Source organism: Heterodontus francisci, chromosome 20 (genome assembly GCF_036365525.1).
Source record: "Heterodontus francisci isolate sHetFra1 chromosome 20, sHetFra1.hap1, whole genome shotgun sequence".
Lineage (NCBI taxonomy): Eukaryota > Metazoa > Chordata > Chondrichthyes > Heterodontiformes > Heterodontidae > Heterodontus > Heterodontus francisci.
Window position 1 is genome coordinate 25322251 of NC_090390.1, and position 14412 is coordinate 25336662.

Here is a 14412-nt window from a genome sequence, read left to right on the forward strand (position 1 = left end):
TTTTTTTTACCATTTTCTTGGAAAACTTCTGCTTACTAACTATAAAAATATTGGAAATAGGAACTAACACCTGTTTGGTTGGGCAGGAGATTATGTCGTGAAACCTCCAGGCATGTGTCCAACCAGAGTTGGCAACCCTGAGCAGGAGTGATTAATGACAAAAGTGATGATGGTGCAAGGCAAAAGGAGGTGATAATGAGAGAAGCTTGAATTTTATAACACACATTCTTTCTCATCCTCATATTTTGAACTACGCATCGCAGGAAATGCGCTGTGTCATGACTCAACTTGGTAGGAGATGTGTGTTAACCCCGAATGAGCTTCCAAGTGCAACCTGTCCAACTCAGTTGACAGAAGCTAGAACTGCTGAAGTGCCTGAGAGTGGCCTGTCAACTATAATGTTGGAGTTGGAGTCTCTATTGAAAGACCAATTTCTGAATCTGTCTTAGCTGGCCACAGTTAGAACAACAACTTACATTTATATAGTGCATTAAATGTAATAAACCGTGGCATGCCACTTAACAAGAGCAATATCAACAAACAATTCACATTTTTGACACCGAGCCATAGAAGGAGAAATCAGGTAAGATATGCAAGAGCTTAATCATAGAAGTGGGTGTTTAGGAGCATCTTAAAAGAGGGCAAGAGGTGGGCAATTGGAGAGATTTAGGGAGGGAATTCCAGAGCTTGGGGCCAAGGCAGCTGAAAGTACGGCCACAAATGGTGGAGCGATTAAAATCAGGAATGCGCAGGAGAACTCTTAACAGTACAAGCAAAAACTGTTTGTGGCGATGTCTACTGTTTGGACTGGGTGAGCAGGATTGTGCAGATTTAGGTAGTTGAGTGAGGGAGAAATCAACGCATTATCACACATCATAACATTTACATACATTAGGTCTCCAATGCAACACTTGGAATCGCATAGCACACTTGCCATTGCCAGGTTAATGTGTTAGTGCCAGTGATTTTGCAACTTACTGATCTATCTAATTTCTGATTGCTACTCTGTGGTCGGGGTTCATTATCCTAATTTCAGTTTGAACAAGACAAATCTGAACTTTGAATGCACGACCTGCTCTGGCTTGTTTCCATTCCTGGGTCATGTGACCATATCTCCACAACAGGTCAGTTTTATATCTGCAGACATCACTTGGCTGGAGTGTGCAATGCCACTTAAACATTAAGTATCGAACCAAGATTCACCATTTCTGTCACTTTAATTGGCTTTTTATGTTCTGCGCCTTCAGTTCAAGGAAATAAGAATGGATGAGGTTTTGACTGTGTGCACACTTTAACCATTAATAGTCCATCAGTACGATTCTTCCAAGTGATAGGGGGACCTGACTGACACAGCTGTTAGTTAGATGAGGGGTGTCCAAATAGAGAACACCATCATCAATAACTTAGTCAAATTGCCTAATATTAATAACTGTTGTTTTGCAAAATCTTTCTTTCCTTGCCTCTACCTGGAGCCAAATTTGTACATCACATACACCCAACCCGTGAGGCAGTGCAATGGGTCAGCCTACAGTTAGCTGATGCAGCCAAAAGGGCAAAAACATGCTTTTCTCCAAAAACCAAAGACTGCATTATAAATAAATGAAGAATCCCAGCCTCATAACATGTCCCAGAAAGCCCCCACTTCTCAAAAAACCTGAAAATGTATTGCAGTGAACATTTCATATAGTCTTTTGTTGGTCAACAATACAGGCTTTAATAAAGTTTTTTACATAAGCTGTTAATAGCTGATTTTTGTTTCTAAGCCCACAGGAATCTTACTATATGTTACGATTTGAGGCATTATTATCCTCTGCTGCCCCATGCTATTGGTGCTGAGGCAGCTTGTCGAGATGCCCCTGCTAATGTCTGCGGCACTGTTTTTTTTAAATATTCCAAGGAGAAAACTCCATTTTCTATCTATAGATTCAGGTATTACTGTGTCCTGGGCCTGTGCTGACTGCTGTATATATTTTTCCCTCTCCCACCTATCATGAATATTCAAAAGCTGCAGTCAGTAGCACCAAGGACGCAGGTGGCAAAAAAAGATACAATCAAATTAATTGAGGCTCGTTGTGGCTCCAAGAGGGGACTTTAAAACAGATGGTGTCATTCTAGAGAATTGAGGATTTAAAAAAAATTTACCCATCTTCTCATTCAAAGTGAACGGAGGTTAGCTCTAGGGATAGCCCTTAGAACTGTAGCATTTGTGCTGTGAGCCAGTGTGATTACATATTTAGATCTGCCGTGCAGTGCACAGTAATGAGCAGTCCTCTAGGGGAAGCTTTACCACAGCTAACATGAACAATGTATTAAAACACACATTGGTGGAATGTGCCAGATTAAGGGAAAATGTGGAGAATGCGGCTGCCCGGGACTTGGGTCTTCACTCGACAATGAAATGTTTGGCCTCTGTGGGCAAATGGAAATTTAATGTCATTTTTTTTCTGTGCCTCTCTCTGCATCAGCAGTGTGGAAAGACCCGTTCCACTGCATCGCAGGTTCGATGTGTGTCCTGATGCATCTTTGCCTTCATTTTTAAGCCAAAATTGAAACTATTCTGTGAGGCATAAGGAGTTATTAATATGTGGAAATTTGACTGTTGCACTGTTTTAATGTGTCATCTATTTGTACATCTCCTGATCTAACTATTAACCCTGTCAGGATCTCCCCCTTGCTCCCCCCCCCCCCCCCCCTCAATGAAGTCACTTAGGCACTTCCAGTTGGTGGCAGGAGATATATCTATAATACTGCCTTCACTATCCCAGCTGGCTTCTTCACTACGTTAATGCATCAGAATGGCTACACTGTTTGAAGGTTTCCTCCTTCTAAAGGTGCCGAATTAGATAAAGGAAATCAGCATAAAATGTCTCACTTGGCCCCTGCATTTGTCTAGTGATCATTTCCTTCTATAGTTTTAATTCTTTATCGGTGACTAAAAGCAGAGAGAGAGAAATACAATTTCTCAGAATACTGGTTGTGCGAGGTTGACAAGGATTGTACCTTTCCTAAGCTGTCACATTTGGTCAGATATTATCTGTATCCAGGATGGCTCACGCTGCATCCCATATCAAGAAAAACCGGGAATTGGAAGCTGCGACTGAGGATGAAAAAGTCGTCAAAAAACACCGGAAACGTTCCCGGGATCGAAAGAGAAAGGTACCTTGGAAAATTTGCCCATCAGCACATTCCATTGTTCTAATTCCAATACATCGAGCATGTAATTAAAAATCCATTGTCAAGCCTGTGTGAAGGGAGCTTCTGTACTCCTGAATGTGGCTTGCTATTTTTTTTATATATAGTTGATTTCTTCCATTTGCTGGGGTTTGCAGAGAATTTGTCTCTGTTAAATTCCTCATTGTGGACTGCAGTATTGGTGCGGGATGTGCTTCTTCAGGAAGGAGGGAGCCAGCATCAGGGTGGATTTTAATTTTACTGATACAGGAACCATTTGGTGCTGCAAATATTTTTTATTTTCCAGATTTTTGAAACTCGCTTTAATTCACGCCATGGGACGGCCAGAATGTGCAAGTGCCTCAAAGTGAAATTGTGATCCATATTTTGAGATTACTTACACAATTAAATAGTATTTGGTGTACACAAGGAACAGTGCCTCTAAATAAGAACAATTTTAAAAAGCACGCAAAAAGGACAAATACTGAGTTAGAGATGTAACCATTTAGTTTGCTGCCCTCGTTTTAAACAAGATAATGTTTCTTCTATTTTGGGGAGATAATTAGCAATAGACACATTGTGTTCTGTGTGACCTTAACCCATGCACTCCCGCAATTATCTCTTGCTGTGCCGTGGGTTTTGGAGCCTTGTGATTTGATGTTTTTATTACCTTGAGAGCTGCATTTGAATTCTGTCATTTCTTTTTATTATCACAATTCTGTGAATAAGCTCTTAATTAGCACCCTGAATAGTTTAGCGTGATGTATTTTTTAAAGGAAAATTGTAATCTGATTTTGAAAACTGGGTATCATTTATCTAATTTGTATTGGCCCGATTAGGTGCAGTCAGTATGATTGATGTGATATAATCCAATGGGCAGGCACTTGGGCTGTACCTCTCCTGTGCATTCCTTTGTCACCTCTGCTTTTTTTAATTAAATTCCCTTGGTGCCAGATAATCATGCGTTTCATCTAACCATTGATGCATCTGCCACTAAACAACATGTAACTATTGTAAACAATACCTGCCAATCATGCCTTTCCCTCCTTTAATTAACCTTCTTTCTCCTCTGGCTTTGTTGACCTCAACAGCAGTGGCAATTGGATATAATGGGAATGACACTCTTTTGTTTTATGAGCAGTGAGTAAGGATATAAACACAACAGTGCCATTACGAAGAGATTTCCAAATGACTGGGGCATTTTAGGGACTGAGGGTATTTTTAAATCCTAAATGTAAACTGTGCACAACCAAGGAATCCAGACATGCTCCAGTACACTGGTCCACTGAAATGTGAAAATGATCGGCAGAGTAAAGAATTGTATGCATTTTCCTAGGTCCTGCTTGTTAGAGGTCATGGCTATATTCAAGGCTCTACCCTGTGAACTGTTGTTTTTTTTTGTTATACTGCTGTCGTACATGGATGTATGCAATGTTGGTTCATGGGATTTATCATTGCTCTTTGTGTTGTCGTGGGTTTTTGGATTGCCAAAATGGAACCAGTCTTATTTTTAGCCTTAGGGGGCAGGAATCTGTGCACTTGGCCGCTTGGTGATTTGGAAAGGCTTTGATGCAGAGCTGGAAGCAAGGCTGATGCTCTTATACTATTTGTGTTTTCACATGAGGTGCTGTTACTATAAGTTCTGTATGTAGAAACACAAAGGAGAAGGTTTCATAGAAAATCAGCCTTAATAAAAATGGTGCACTAATTCCTTATTAATGGGGCACTTATTTAAAGGGAAAGTTGAGGTACTTCTTGGTTCTTGCTGCATTTTCAGTACTTGTGTAACAGAATAACACAAGTGCCTCATTTGGTGTGTGTGTTCCCATTAAAGAACTCCTACACAATTTTCATAACATGGAGAAGGTGTCACTTTTGTCCTGTAAGGTACATTGCACATTCTATTGCCATAGTGTTTACTGATCTTTCCTTGTAATGTGGCACCTGTGCTCTCCTGTACCATTTCATTGTTTTATCTCTAATGCTACGGTGCCCACCGTTGTTCATCAAATATCATGGTAAGGGTTGACAAATAGCTCCACTGGCCAAGAATTAATTTGAAACCTGCAATAAAATAAAACTATCATTCTGTTCAAGTACCTCCCTTTGTTATATGTTTTATTTTGGAACTTGTGTAAAGTCAACAGATTTGCAGACAAAAATAGAAAGTTGTATGAAAATTATCTGACGCGGGACCTTGCGTTATGGCATGTTGGTGGTCTGCGACCTCTCTGATTCATGGAGTGGCCGATGGTAGGTTTGCATATATGATTTTCAGCTCATTAAGTGCTTCCCCCTGCATTTGGAGGGGCAAATGGACGAGGGTTTTGTGTATCTCCTTTCATTATGGAATTAGAGCTGAAAATCTGGAAGTGGGTAGTCTTCCCAACCTCTCCTCTGAGAATGTTGTTGGTTCTGGAAAGATAAATTTGAGGAAGAAAAATGTACAGATGTATAATTCAACAACAATTAATAGCATGTGCTCATCTGTTTTCAGTACAGTTGGGTCTGTACTAAATTACCTCCATTATCTCATCAGCACCAAAGACCGGCACAAACATTTTGGACTTTAAAAGAGCAGGGAATGCAACTTTTTAAATTTTGAAGCTATGCAGTGGTGGTAGAAAAGTGCAAAAGGTTTAAAGATATATTGCTGAGACTACAGTCAAACTTAATTTGGCTAAATTAAAACAGATCAAATGGAAGCAAGTCAACCTGGTTAAGTAGGGATACAAGAGCAGTATTAGAGATAACAGTGCTGGACATTGAGAAGATAATTGATATCTGCTGCTGAAACCCTCATTCATGCTTTTATTACCTCCAGATTCGACTATTCCAATGCTCTCCTGACCGGCTTCCCACCTTCCACCCTCCATAAACTTGAGCTTTTCCAAAACTCAGCTGCCTGTATCCTAACACACCAGATCCCATTCTCCCATCAACACTCTGCTCGCTGACCTACATTGGCTCTCAATCCCTGAATGCTTCAATTTTAAAATTCCCATCTGCGTGTTCGAATTCCTCCATGGCCTCACCCCTACCTATTTCTATAACCTCCTCCAGCTGTACAACCCTCTGAAAACTCTGTACACCTCAAATTCTGGCCTCTTGCCTATTTTATTTGCTCCACCATTGGTGGCTGCGCCTTCAGCTGCCTGGGCCCTAAACTCTGGAATTCCCTCCCTAAACCTCTCTGTGCCTCTACCTTTAAGACTCCTTTAAGACACTCCTTCAAACTTACAGCTGATTAAAAGCTTGGTCAGAGGTTCTAATATCTCCTCCTTCAACTTGGTGCCAATATTTTGTCTGATTACACTCTTGTGAAGCACCTTGGGACATTTTACTACATTAAAAGCACCAGATAATGCACGTTGCTGTTATGTGCTTATAAAAATGATTAGATACTCATAAAAAGATAAAGAACCTGATCAAGCAACTTGAACCCATCCATTTTAGACCAAATAGTAATGTTTTAGCTGGTATTTCTGTCATTTCACTAAATAAAGGATATTCCTGAGGATTAGAAAATGGTAATATAGCTGCATTGTTTAAATAAGGATATTTGGAAACTATCGGCCAGTGAGTTTAAGACCTGTTGTAGGGAAAGTCTTTGTGCGATCCTGTGGGTAAATTTAACACAACTTGTTTAAAGAAAGTCAGCACTGATTAGGGCAACAAAAGTTGTGATGACCAACATACTGGAGCTGTTTTTCAACATTGCTGACATAATGAACAGGGGAAATGCAGTTGATATTATATAATTTGATTTTAAGAAAGGGGTTCCATATTGGTGGCTGATGAATGAGATAAAGAATTATGGAGAGGAGTTAAATGATATTAGGTGTCTGGCTGGTTTAAAAACAGAACTCAGACCAAAAGAGGGAAATAAACCTAATGGACAAGGGGCTATGAGTAGGGTTGGTCCTGAGAATCCAAGTGCATCATATAAATGATGATATAAATGGGTCCAAGATATATCTGGATATTCTCCTGGAAGGAGGAGAGATTGAGCGATATAGAGAGAGAACAGATAGACGGAGTTGTTCTTTGAAAAAGAGGCTAGCTTGTTAAGGCCTCATAGCATTTTTCAATTCTTAAAAATTCAATCTCTGATCTTAAAGAGGTATTGTATGGCATTGGAGAACTGCTAATGTTGCACCTTTGATTAAAAAGGGAGTGAGGGATAGACCAAATACTTGCAAGCCAGTAAGTCTAACCTCGGTCGTGGGCAAGTTATTGGAATCACTTCTGTAAGACAGGATAAACTGTCACTCAGAAAGGCATGGATTAATCAAGGATAGTCAGCATGGATTTGTTCAAGGAAGACTGACTGACTTGATTAAATTTTTTGAAGAAGTAACAAGGAGGATTTATTAGGGTAGTGCAGTTGATGTGGTCTACATGGATTTTAGCAAGGCTTTTGACAAGGTCCCACGTGGCAGACTGGTTTAAAAAAAAAAGCACGTGGAATCCAGGGGAATGTAGCAAGGTGGATACAAAATTGGCTCAGTGGCGGGAACAAAGGGTAATTGTTGATGGATGTTTTTGCAACTGGAGAGCTGTTTCCAGTGGTATTCCACAGGGCTCAGTACTGGAACCCCTGCTTTATGTAGTATATATTAACAATTTGGACATAAATGCAGGGGGCATGATCAAGAAGTTTGCAGATGACATGAAAATTGGCCTTGCGGTTGATAGCAAGGAGGAGCGCTGTAGTCCACAGGAAGATATCAATGGACTCATCAGGTGGGCAGAAAAGTGGCAAATGGAATTCAACCTGGAGAAGTGTGAGGTGATATGTTTGGGGAGGTCAAACAAGGCAAAGGAATACACAATTAATGGGAGAATACTGAGAGGTGTGAGGGACCTTGGAGAGAATGTCCACAGATCCCTGAAGGTAGCAGGACAGGTCGATAAGGTGGTTAAGAAGGCATATGGAATCCTTTCCTTTATTAGCCGAGGTATAGAATACAAGAGCCAGGAGGTTGTGCTGAAACTCTATAAATCGTTAGTTAGGCCACAACTTGAGTACTGTGTACTGGTCACCTCATTACAGAAAGGATGTAATTGCACTAGAGAGGGTTCAGAGGGGATTTACGAGGATGTTGCCAGGATTGGAAAAATACAGCTATGAGAAAAGATTGGATAGGCTGGGGTTGTTCTCCTTGGAACAGAGAAGGTTGAGGGGAGATCTGATTGAAATGTACAAAATTGTGAGGGGCCTGGATAGAGTCGATGGGAGGGGCCTATTTACCTTAGCAGAGAGGTCAGTGACGAGGGGGCATAGATTTAAAGTGATTGGTAGAAAGCTTAGAGGGGAGATAATGAAAGTTTTTTCACCCAGAGGGTTGTCGGGTTCTAGAACTCACTGCCTGTAAGGGTAGTAGAGGCAGAAACACTCAACTCATTTAAAAGGAGTCTGGACATGCACCTCCAGGTGTCATAACCTGCAGGACTGCGGACAAAAAGCTGGAAGGTGGGATTAAGCCAGGTAGCTCGTTTTTCGGCCGGTGCAGATACAATGGGCCAAGGGGCCTCTTTCTGAGCCATAAACATTCTACGATGCTATGATTCTAATTGTTTAGGGCAATTATCAAATCATTCATTTTAAATAGATTATCACCCCTGATAAAATTGCAGAATTTCATACAAACATGTTAAGCATTTATCACAGCCTGTTATTTCTGTGTTCTGATGAGCTAAATCCCATAATAAACATCTACCACTAAGTGACATGCAAATATTATAAATAGTACCTGCAGATCATGCATTTTCCTCTTTTAGTCTTTCATGTTAACCCTCATTCTCTCACTGATTAGCAGTGGCAATTAGATATAACAGGAATGACACTCATTTTCTTCCTTCAACTGTAAACAGTTGCTAACCTGGGTAGTTTTATTTATTCTTTCATAGGATGTGAGCATCGCTACTCATCCCAAATGAGTGGCTTTCTAGGCCATTTCAGAGGGCAGTTCAGAGTCAAACATACTGTTGTGGGTCTGGACTCACATGTAGTCTGGACCCATTAAGGACAGCTGATTTCCTTCCCTAAAGGGCATGCGCGAACCAGATGGGTTTTTATGACAATCAATGATAGTTTCATGGCACCATTACTGAGACTAACTTTCAATTCCAGATTTTTATTAATTAATTGAGTTTTATTAACTGGTTGAATTTAAATTCCACCAGCTGCTGTGGTGAGATTTGAACCTATGACTCCAGGGCATGAGCCTGGGCATCTGGATTACTAGCCCAGTGACACTACTATGCCACCGTCTCCCTGTCATGAGGTGAACTAAACATTATTTATGTTTTAAAAGAAAGAAGTTACATTTTATGATATGTATCTATACAAATAAAAGTCTTGATTCCAGTGTGAGGTATCACACCTCAAAAGTTGACTCCTTGAAAGCATCTCATCTTAGCAGTCATTACACCTTTTGGGCAAAATAAAATCATGATTCACTCAATAGCCACTATTCATTAAGCTAATTATGCTGGTTGCCTTTTATTTGGTCAGTGGACTATTTCAGACAATTAAAGACCAGTTCCCTTCACTGGACAAGTAGGAAAACTTCCAATTAGCAACAAATGAGGACTGAGAGACCAGCCACTCTCATTACTCAGATTTTCTTCAAACTCAGCAATCTGCAACAATGATCTACCATGAATTAAACCAATCAAAATCCTCATAAACCTCTTTGTTTTCAGCTGCCATTTGCCTTCTTCGTTGAGCTCAGTGTTTATTACTAAAAATAACATAATAAAGAAAGCGTCAGCTCAGCTAAAATTCTGCTGCCCGTGTCCTGACTCTCAACAAGACCCTTCACCCATCACTCCTGTGCTTGCTGACCTAAATTGGCTCCCAGTCCATCCACGCCTCGATTTTTAAATTCTCTCCCTCGTATTCAAATCTCTCAACCTCGCCCCATCATCTCTTCCTAACTGCCTCACCATTCCTGATGTCTCCTTCTTTGGCTTGGTGTACATTTTTGTCTGCTTACGCTCCTGTGAAGCGCCCTGGGATATTTTACTGGGTTAAAGGCATTTTATGAATGCAGGTTGTTCTTTTTGATGCTGGTGCTGTTGGAAAGGGTTTAAACTAGTTTGGCAGGGGGATGGGGACCTGAGGGTAGACTCAGTTGGGACAAAATCTGAAATGAAAATGGAAGGCAGAAAATTAATGGATGAGTCTGGAAGACAGAGGAAACAAAGGTTAGAGAAAAAAAAGAGTTTGGCAGTGCTCAAGGGTATCTATTTCAATGCAAGGAGTAGAGCAAATAAAGCAGATGAGCTGAGGGCAGTATGATCTCATAGCTATTTCAGAAACATGGCTTAAGGAGGAACAGGAATGGCAGCTCAAGGTTCCTGGTTACAGCTTTTAATACGCGATAGGGAGGGGGATAAGAAAGGAGGGAGAGTGGCAATTTTGGTCAAGGAAACTATTATAGCTGTGAGGGGGGATGATATGTTGGAAGGTTCATCAAATGAGGCCATATGGATTGAGCTAAGGAACAAAAAAAAGGGCAATCACACTGCTGGGAGTGTACCACAGACCACTAAACAGTAAGAGGGAGATAAAAGAGCAGATATTTAGGCAAATCTCTGAGAAGTGCAAGAACAATAGGGCAGTAATAATAGGGGATTTTAATGACCCCAATGTTAACTGGTATAGTTTTAGTGTGAAAGGAATTGTGGGAGCAGAATTCTTGAGGTGCATTCTTTTGCCCAGTATGTAACAAGTCCAACAAGAGAGGGTGCAGTTTTAGCCTTAGTTTTAGGAAATGAAGATGGGCAGGTGGAAAGGGTGGCAGTGGGAGAGCATTTTGGTGGTTGTGTTCATAACTCACTCAGTTTTAACCTAATTATGGAAAAGAACAGAGATAGAACAGGAGTTGGAGTTCTCAACTGGGGCAAAGCCAATTTTACTTAACTGAGGAATGATTTAGTGAAAGTGGACTGGAAACAGCTACTTGAAGGTAAATCAGTGTCAGAGCCATGGGAGGCATTCAAAAGGGAGATTCAAGGGGTTTAGGGTAAACATGTTCCCACAAAGAAAAAGGGTGAGATGGCCAAATCTAGAGCCCCATGGATGTCAAGGAGCCTACAGGGTCTGCATGGATTTTAGCAAGGCTTTTGACAAGGTCCCACAAGGCAGAAAAGAACAGCTTATGTCCGACACCGATAAGTCAATACTACAGAAAGCCGAGAGGAGTATAGAAAGTGGAGGGGTGAAAGCAAAGAGAGGGCATGAAAGAATATTGGCGAGCAAAATCAAGGTGAACCCAAAGAAGTTTTATCAATACATTATAAGGAGAGAGTAGGGCCCATAAGAAACCATGAAGGTAACCTATGTGTAGGGGCGGAAGATGTTGGTATGGTTCTTAAAGAATACCTTCCTCTGTCTTTACAAAAGAGGGGGACGATGCCGATATTATAGTTAAGGAGGAGGGTTGTGAAGTATCGGATGTGATAAACATAGGGAGAGAGGAAGTATTAATGGGATTAGCATCCTTGAAAATTGATAAATCACCAGGGCCAGATGAAATGTACCCTAGGCTGTTAAAAGAAGCAAGAGAGGAAATAGCAGAAGGTCTGACCATCATTTTCCAGTCGTCACTGGATACAGGTGTGGTGGCGGAGGATTGGAGAACTGCTAATGTTGTGCCTCAGTTTAAAAAGAGAGTGAAGGATAGACCAAATAATTACAGGCCAGTCAGTCTAACCTCAGTAGTGACAAATTATTGGAATCTATTCTGAGATACAGGATAAACTGTCACACTGGTGCAGTGGTTAGCACCACAGCCTCACAGTTCCAGTGAGCCGGGTTCAGTTCTGGGTACTGCCTGTACAGAGTTTGCAAGTTCTCCCTGTGACCGTGTAGGTTTCTGCTGGGTGCTCCGGTTTCCTCCCAAAGCCAAAGACTTGCAGATTGATAGGTAAATTGGCCATTGTAAATTGCCCCTAGTGTAGGTAGGTGGTAGGAGAATGGTGGGGATGTGGTAGGGAATATGGGATTAATGTAGGATTAGTATAATGGGTTGTTCGGCACAGACTCGGTGGACCGAAGGGCCTGTTTCAGTGCTGTATCTCTTTATGACTCTTTAAAAAGGCACAGGTTAATTAGTTAGCATGGATTTGTTAAGGGAAGATCTTGTTTGATCAACTTGATCAAATTTTTTGAAGAAGTAACAAAGAAAATAGATGAGGGTAGTGTTGTTGACGTGGTCTCGATGGATTTTAGCAAGGCTTTTGACAAGGTCCCAAATGACAGACTGGTTTAAAAAAAAAAAATCCCATGGGATCCAGTGAAATGCAGCAAGGTGTATACAAAATTGGCTCAGTGGCAGGCGGCAAAGGGTAATTGTTGACGGCTGTTTTTGCAACTGGAGGGCTGTTTCCAGTAGCATTCCGCGGGGCTCAGTACTGGGTCCCCTGCTTTTTGCGGTCTATATTAATGATTTGGACATAAATGTAGGGGGCATGATCAAGAAGTTTGCGGAAGACACAAAGATTAGCCGTGTGGTAGATACCGAGGAGTATAGCTGTAGGCTGCAGGAAGATATTGAGGGTCTGATCAGATGGGCAGAAAAGTGGCAAATGGAATTCAACTTGGAGAAGTGTGAGGTGATGCATTTGGGGAAGTCAAACAAGGCAAAGGAATACACGATTAATGGGAAAATACTGAGCAGTGTAGAGGAAGTAAGGGACTTTGGAGTGAATGTCCACAGATCCCTGAAGGTAGCACAGGACAAGTCGATAAGGTGGTTTAGAAGGCAGATGGAATCCTTTCCTTTATTTGCTGATGTATCGAATATAAGAGCAGGGAGGCTATGCTGGAACTGTATAACTCATTGGTTAAGCCACAACATGAGTACTGTGTGCAGTTCTGGTCACCTCATTACAGAAAGGATGTAATTGCACTAGAGAGGGTACAGTGGAGATTTACGAGGATGTTGCCAGAACTGGAAACATGTAGCTATGAAGAAAGATTGGATAGGCTGGGGTTGTTCTCCTTGGAACAGAGAAGGCTGAGGGGAGATCTGACTGAAATGTACGGGTCTATTCACCTTAGCAGAGGGGCCAGTGACGAGGGGGCATAGATTCCAAGTGATTGGTGGAGAAATTAGAGGGGAGATGAGGAAAAACCTTTTCACCCCGAGGGTGATGTGGATCTGGAACTCACTGCCTGAAAAGGTAGTTGAGGCAGAAACCCGCAACTCATTCAAAAGGAGTCTGGATATGCACCTCAAGTGTTGTAATCTGCAGGGTTCTGGACCAAATGCTGGAAGGTGGGATTAGAAATAGATGGATCGTTTTTCGGCTGGCACAGACACAATGGACCAAATGGCCATCTCCTGTGTCTTAAACTTTGTCTGCTTCTATGCTTAAGGGATAAATTGCTGTTTAATTTGCAATGGCTGCTTAGAAATATGAATCACAAATAGTTTTACATTTTTACAGATGTAGGGATATTGATGAAATGGTTTGGGATGTTAATGGTCTTTTTGTGAAGATTTGTAATTTACCTCAAAGAGGGATACTTCCTTTAGCAATAAGCTCATATCTACAGTGTAATAAATACCAGAGTGTTATTGCATGTAAGGCACTGTACTCTATATGGTAGAAAATCCTCCCATGCATGTGGGATATGTTTAGTTAAGCAGTTATGCAGCACTTAACAGCCTGTCCCCCATCTACAAGGCATAAGTCAGGAGTGTGATGGAATACTCTCCTCTTTCCTGGAGGAGTGCAGCTCCAACGACACTCAAGATGCTTAACACCATCCAAAACAAAGCGGTACCCCATCCGCCACCTTGAACATTCACTCCCAGTACGTCCGGTGCACAGTGGCAGCAGTGTGTACCATATACAAGATGCACTGCAGCAATTCGACAATGCTCCTCATACAACACCTTGCAAACCCCTGACTTCTACCACTGAGAAGAACAAGGGCAGCAGGTGCATGGGAACACCACCAGCTGCAAGTTCCACTCCATGTCACACACCATTCTGACTGGGAACTATATCGCCGTTCCTTCACTGTCCCTGGGTCAAATTCCTGAAACTCCTTCCCTGACAGCTACCTACACAACATGGGCTGCAGAAGTTCAAGATGGGGGCTCACCTTGACCTTCTCAAAGGCAATTAGCGTTGGGCAATAAATACTGGCCTTGCCAGCAATGCCAAGAGTGCATAAATAAATTTAAAGAAAGAACACCCACTTGAGTAAAACAAGCA

The 14412-nt window shown here is 41.5% G+C and overlaps 1 protein-coding gene across 1 annotated transcript in view; it reads left to right on the plus strand.

The window, feature by feature from the left end:
* The first annotated feature begins 3045 nt into the window (after window positions 1–3045).
* The window catches only part of ank3b (ankyrin 3b), a 439316-nt gene continuing 427949 nt past the window's right edge, over window positions 3046–14412 (plus strand). The window contains exon 1 of the mRNA XM_068052458.1: window positions 3046–3156. Coding sequence (XP_067908559.1) covers window positions 3046–3156 — 111 coding nt within the window. The remainder of the gene's footprint in view (window positions 3157–14412) is intronic.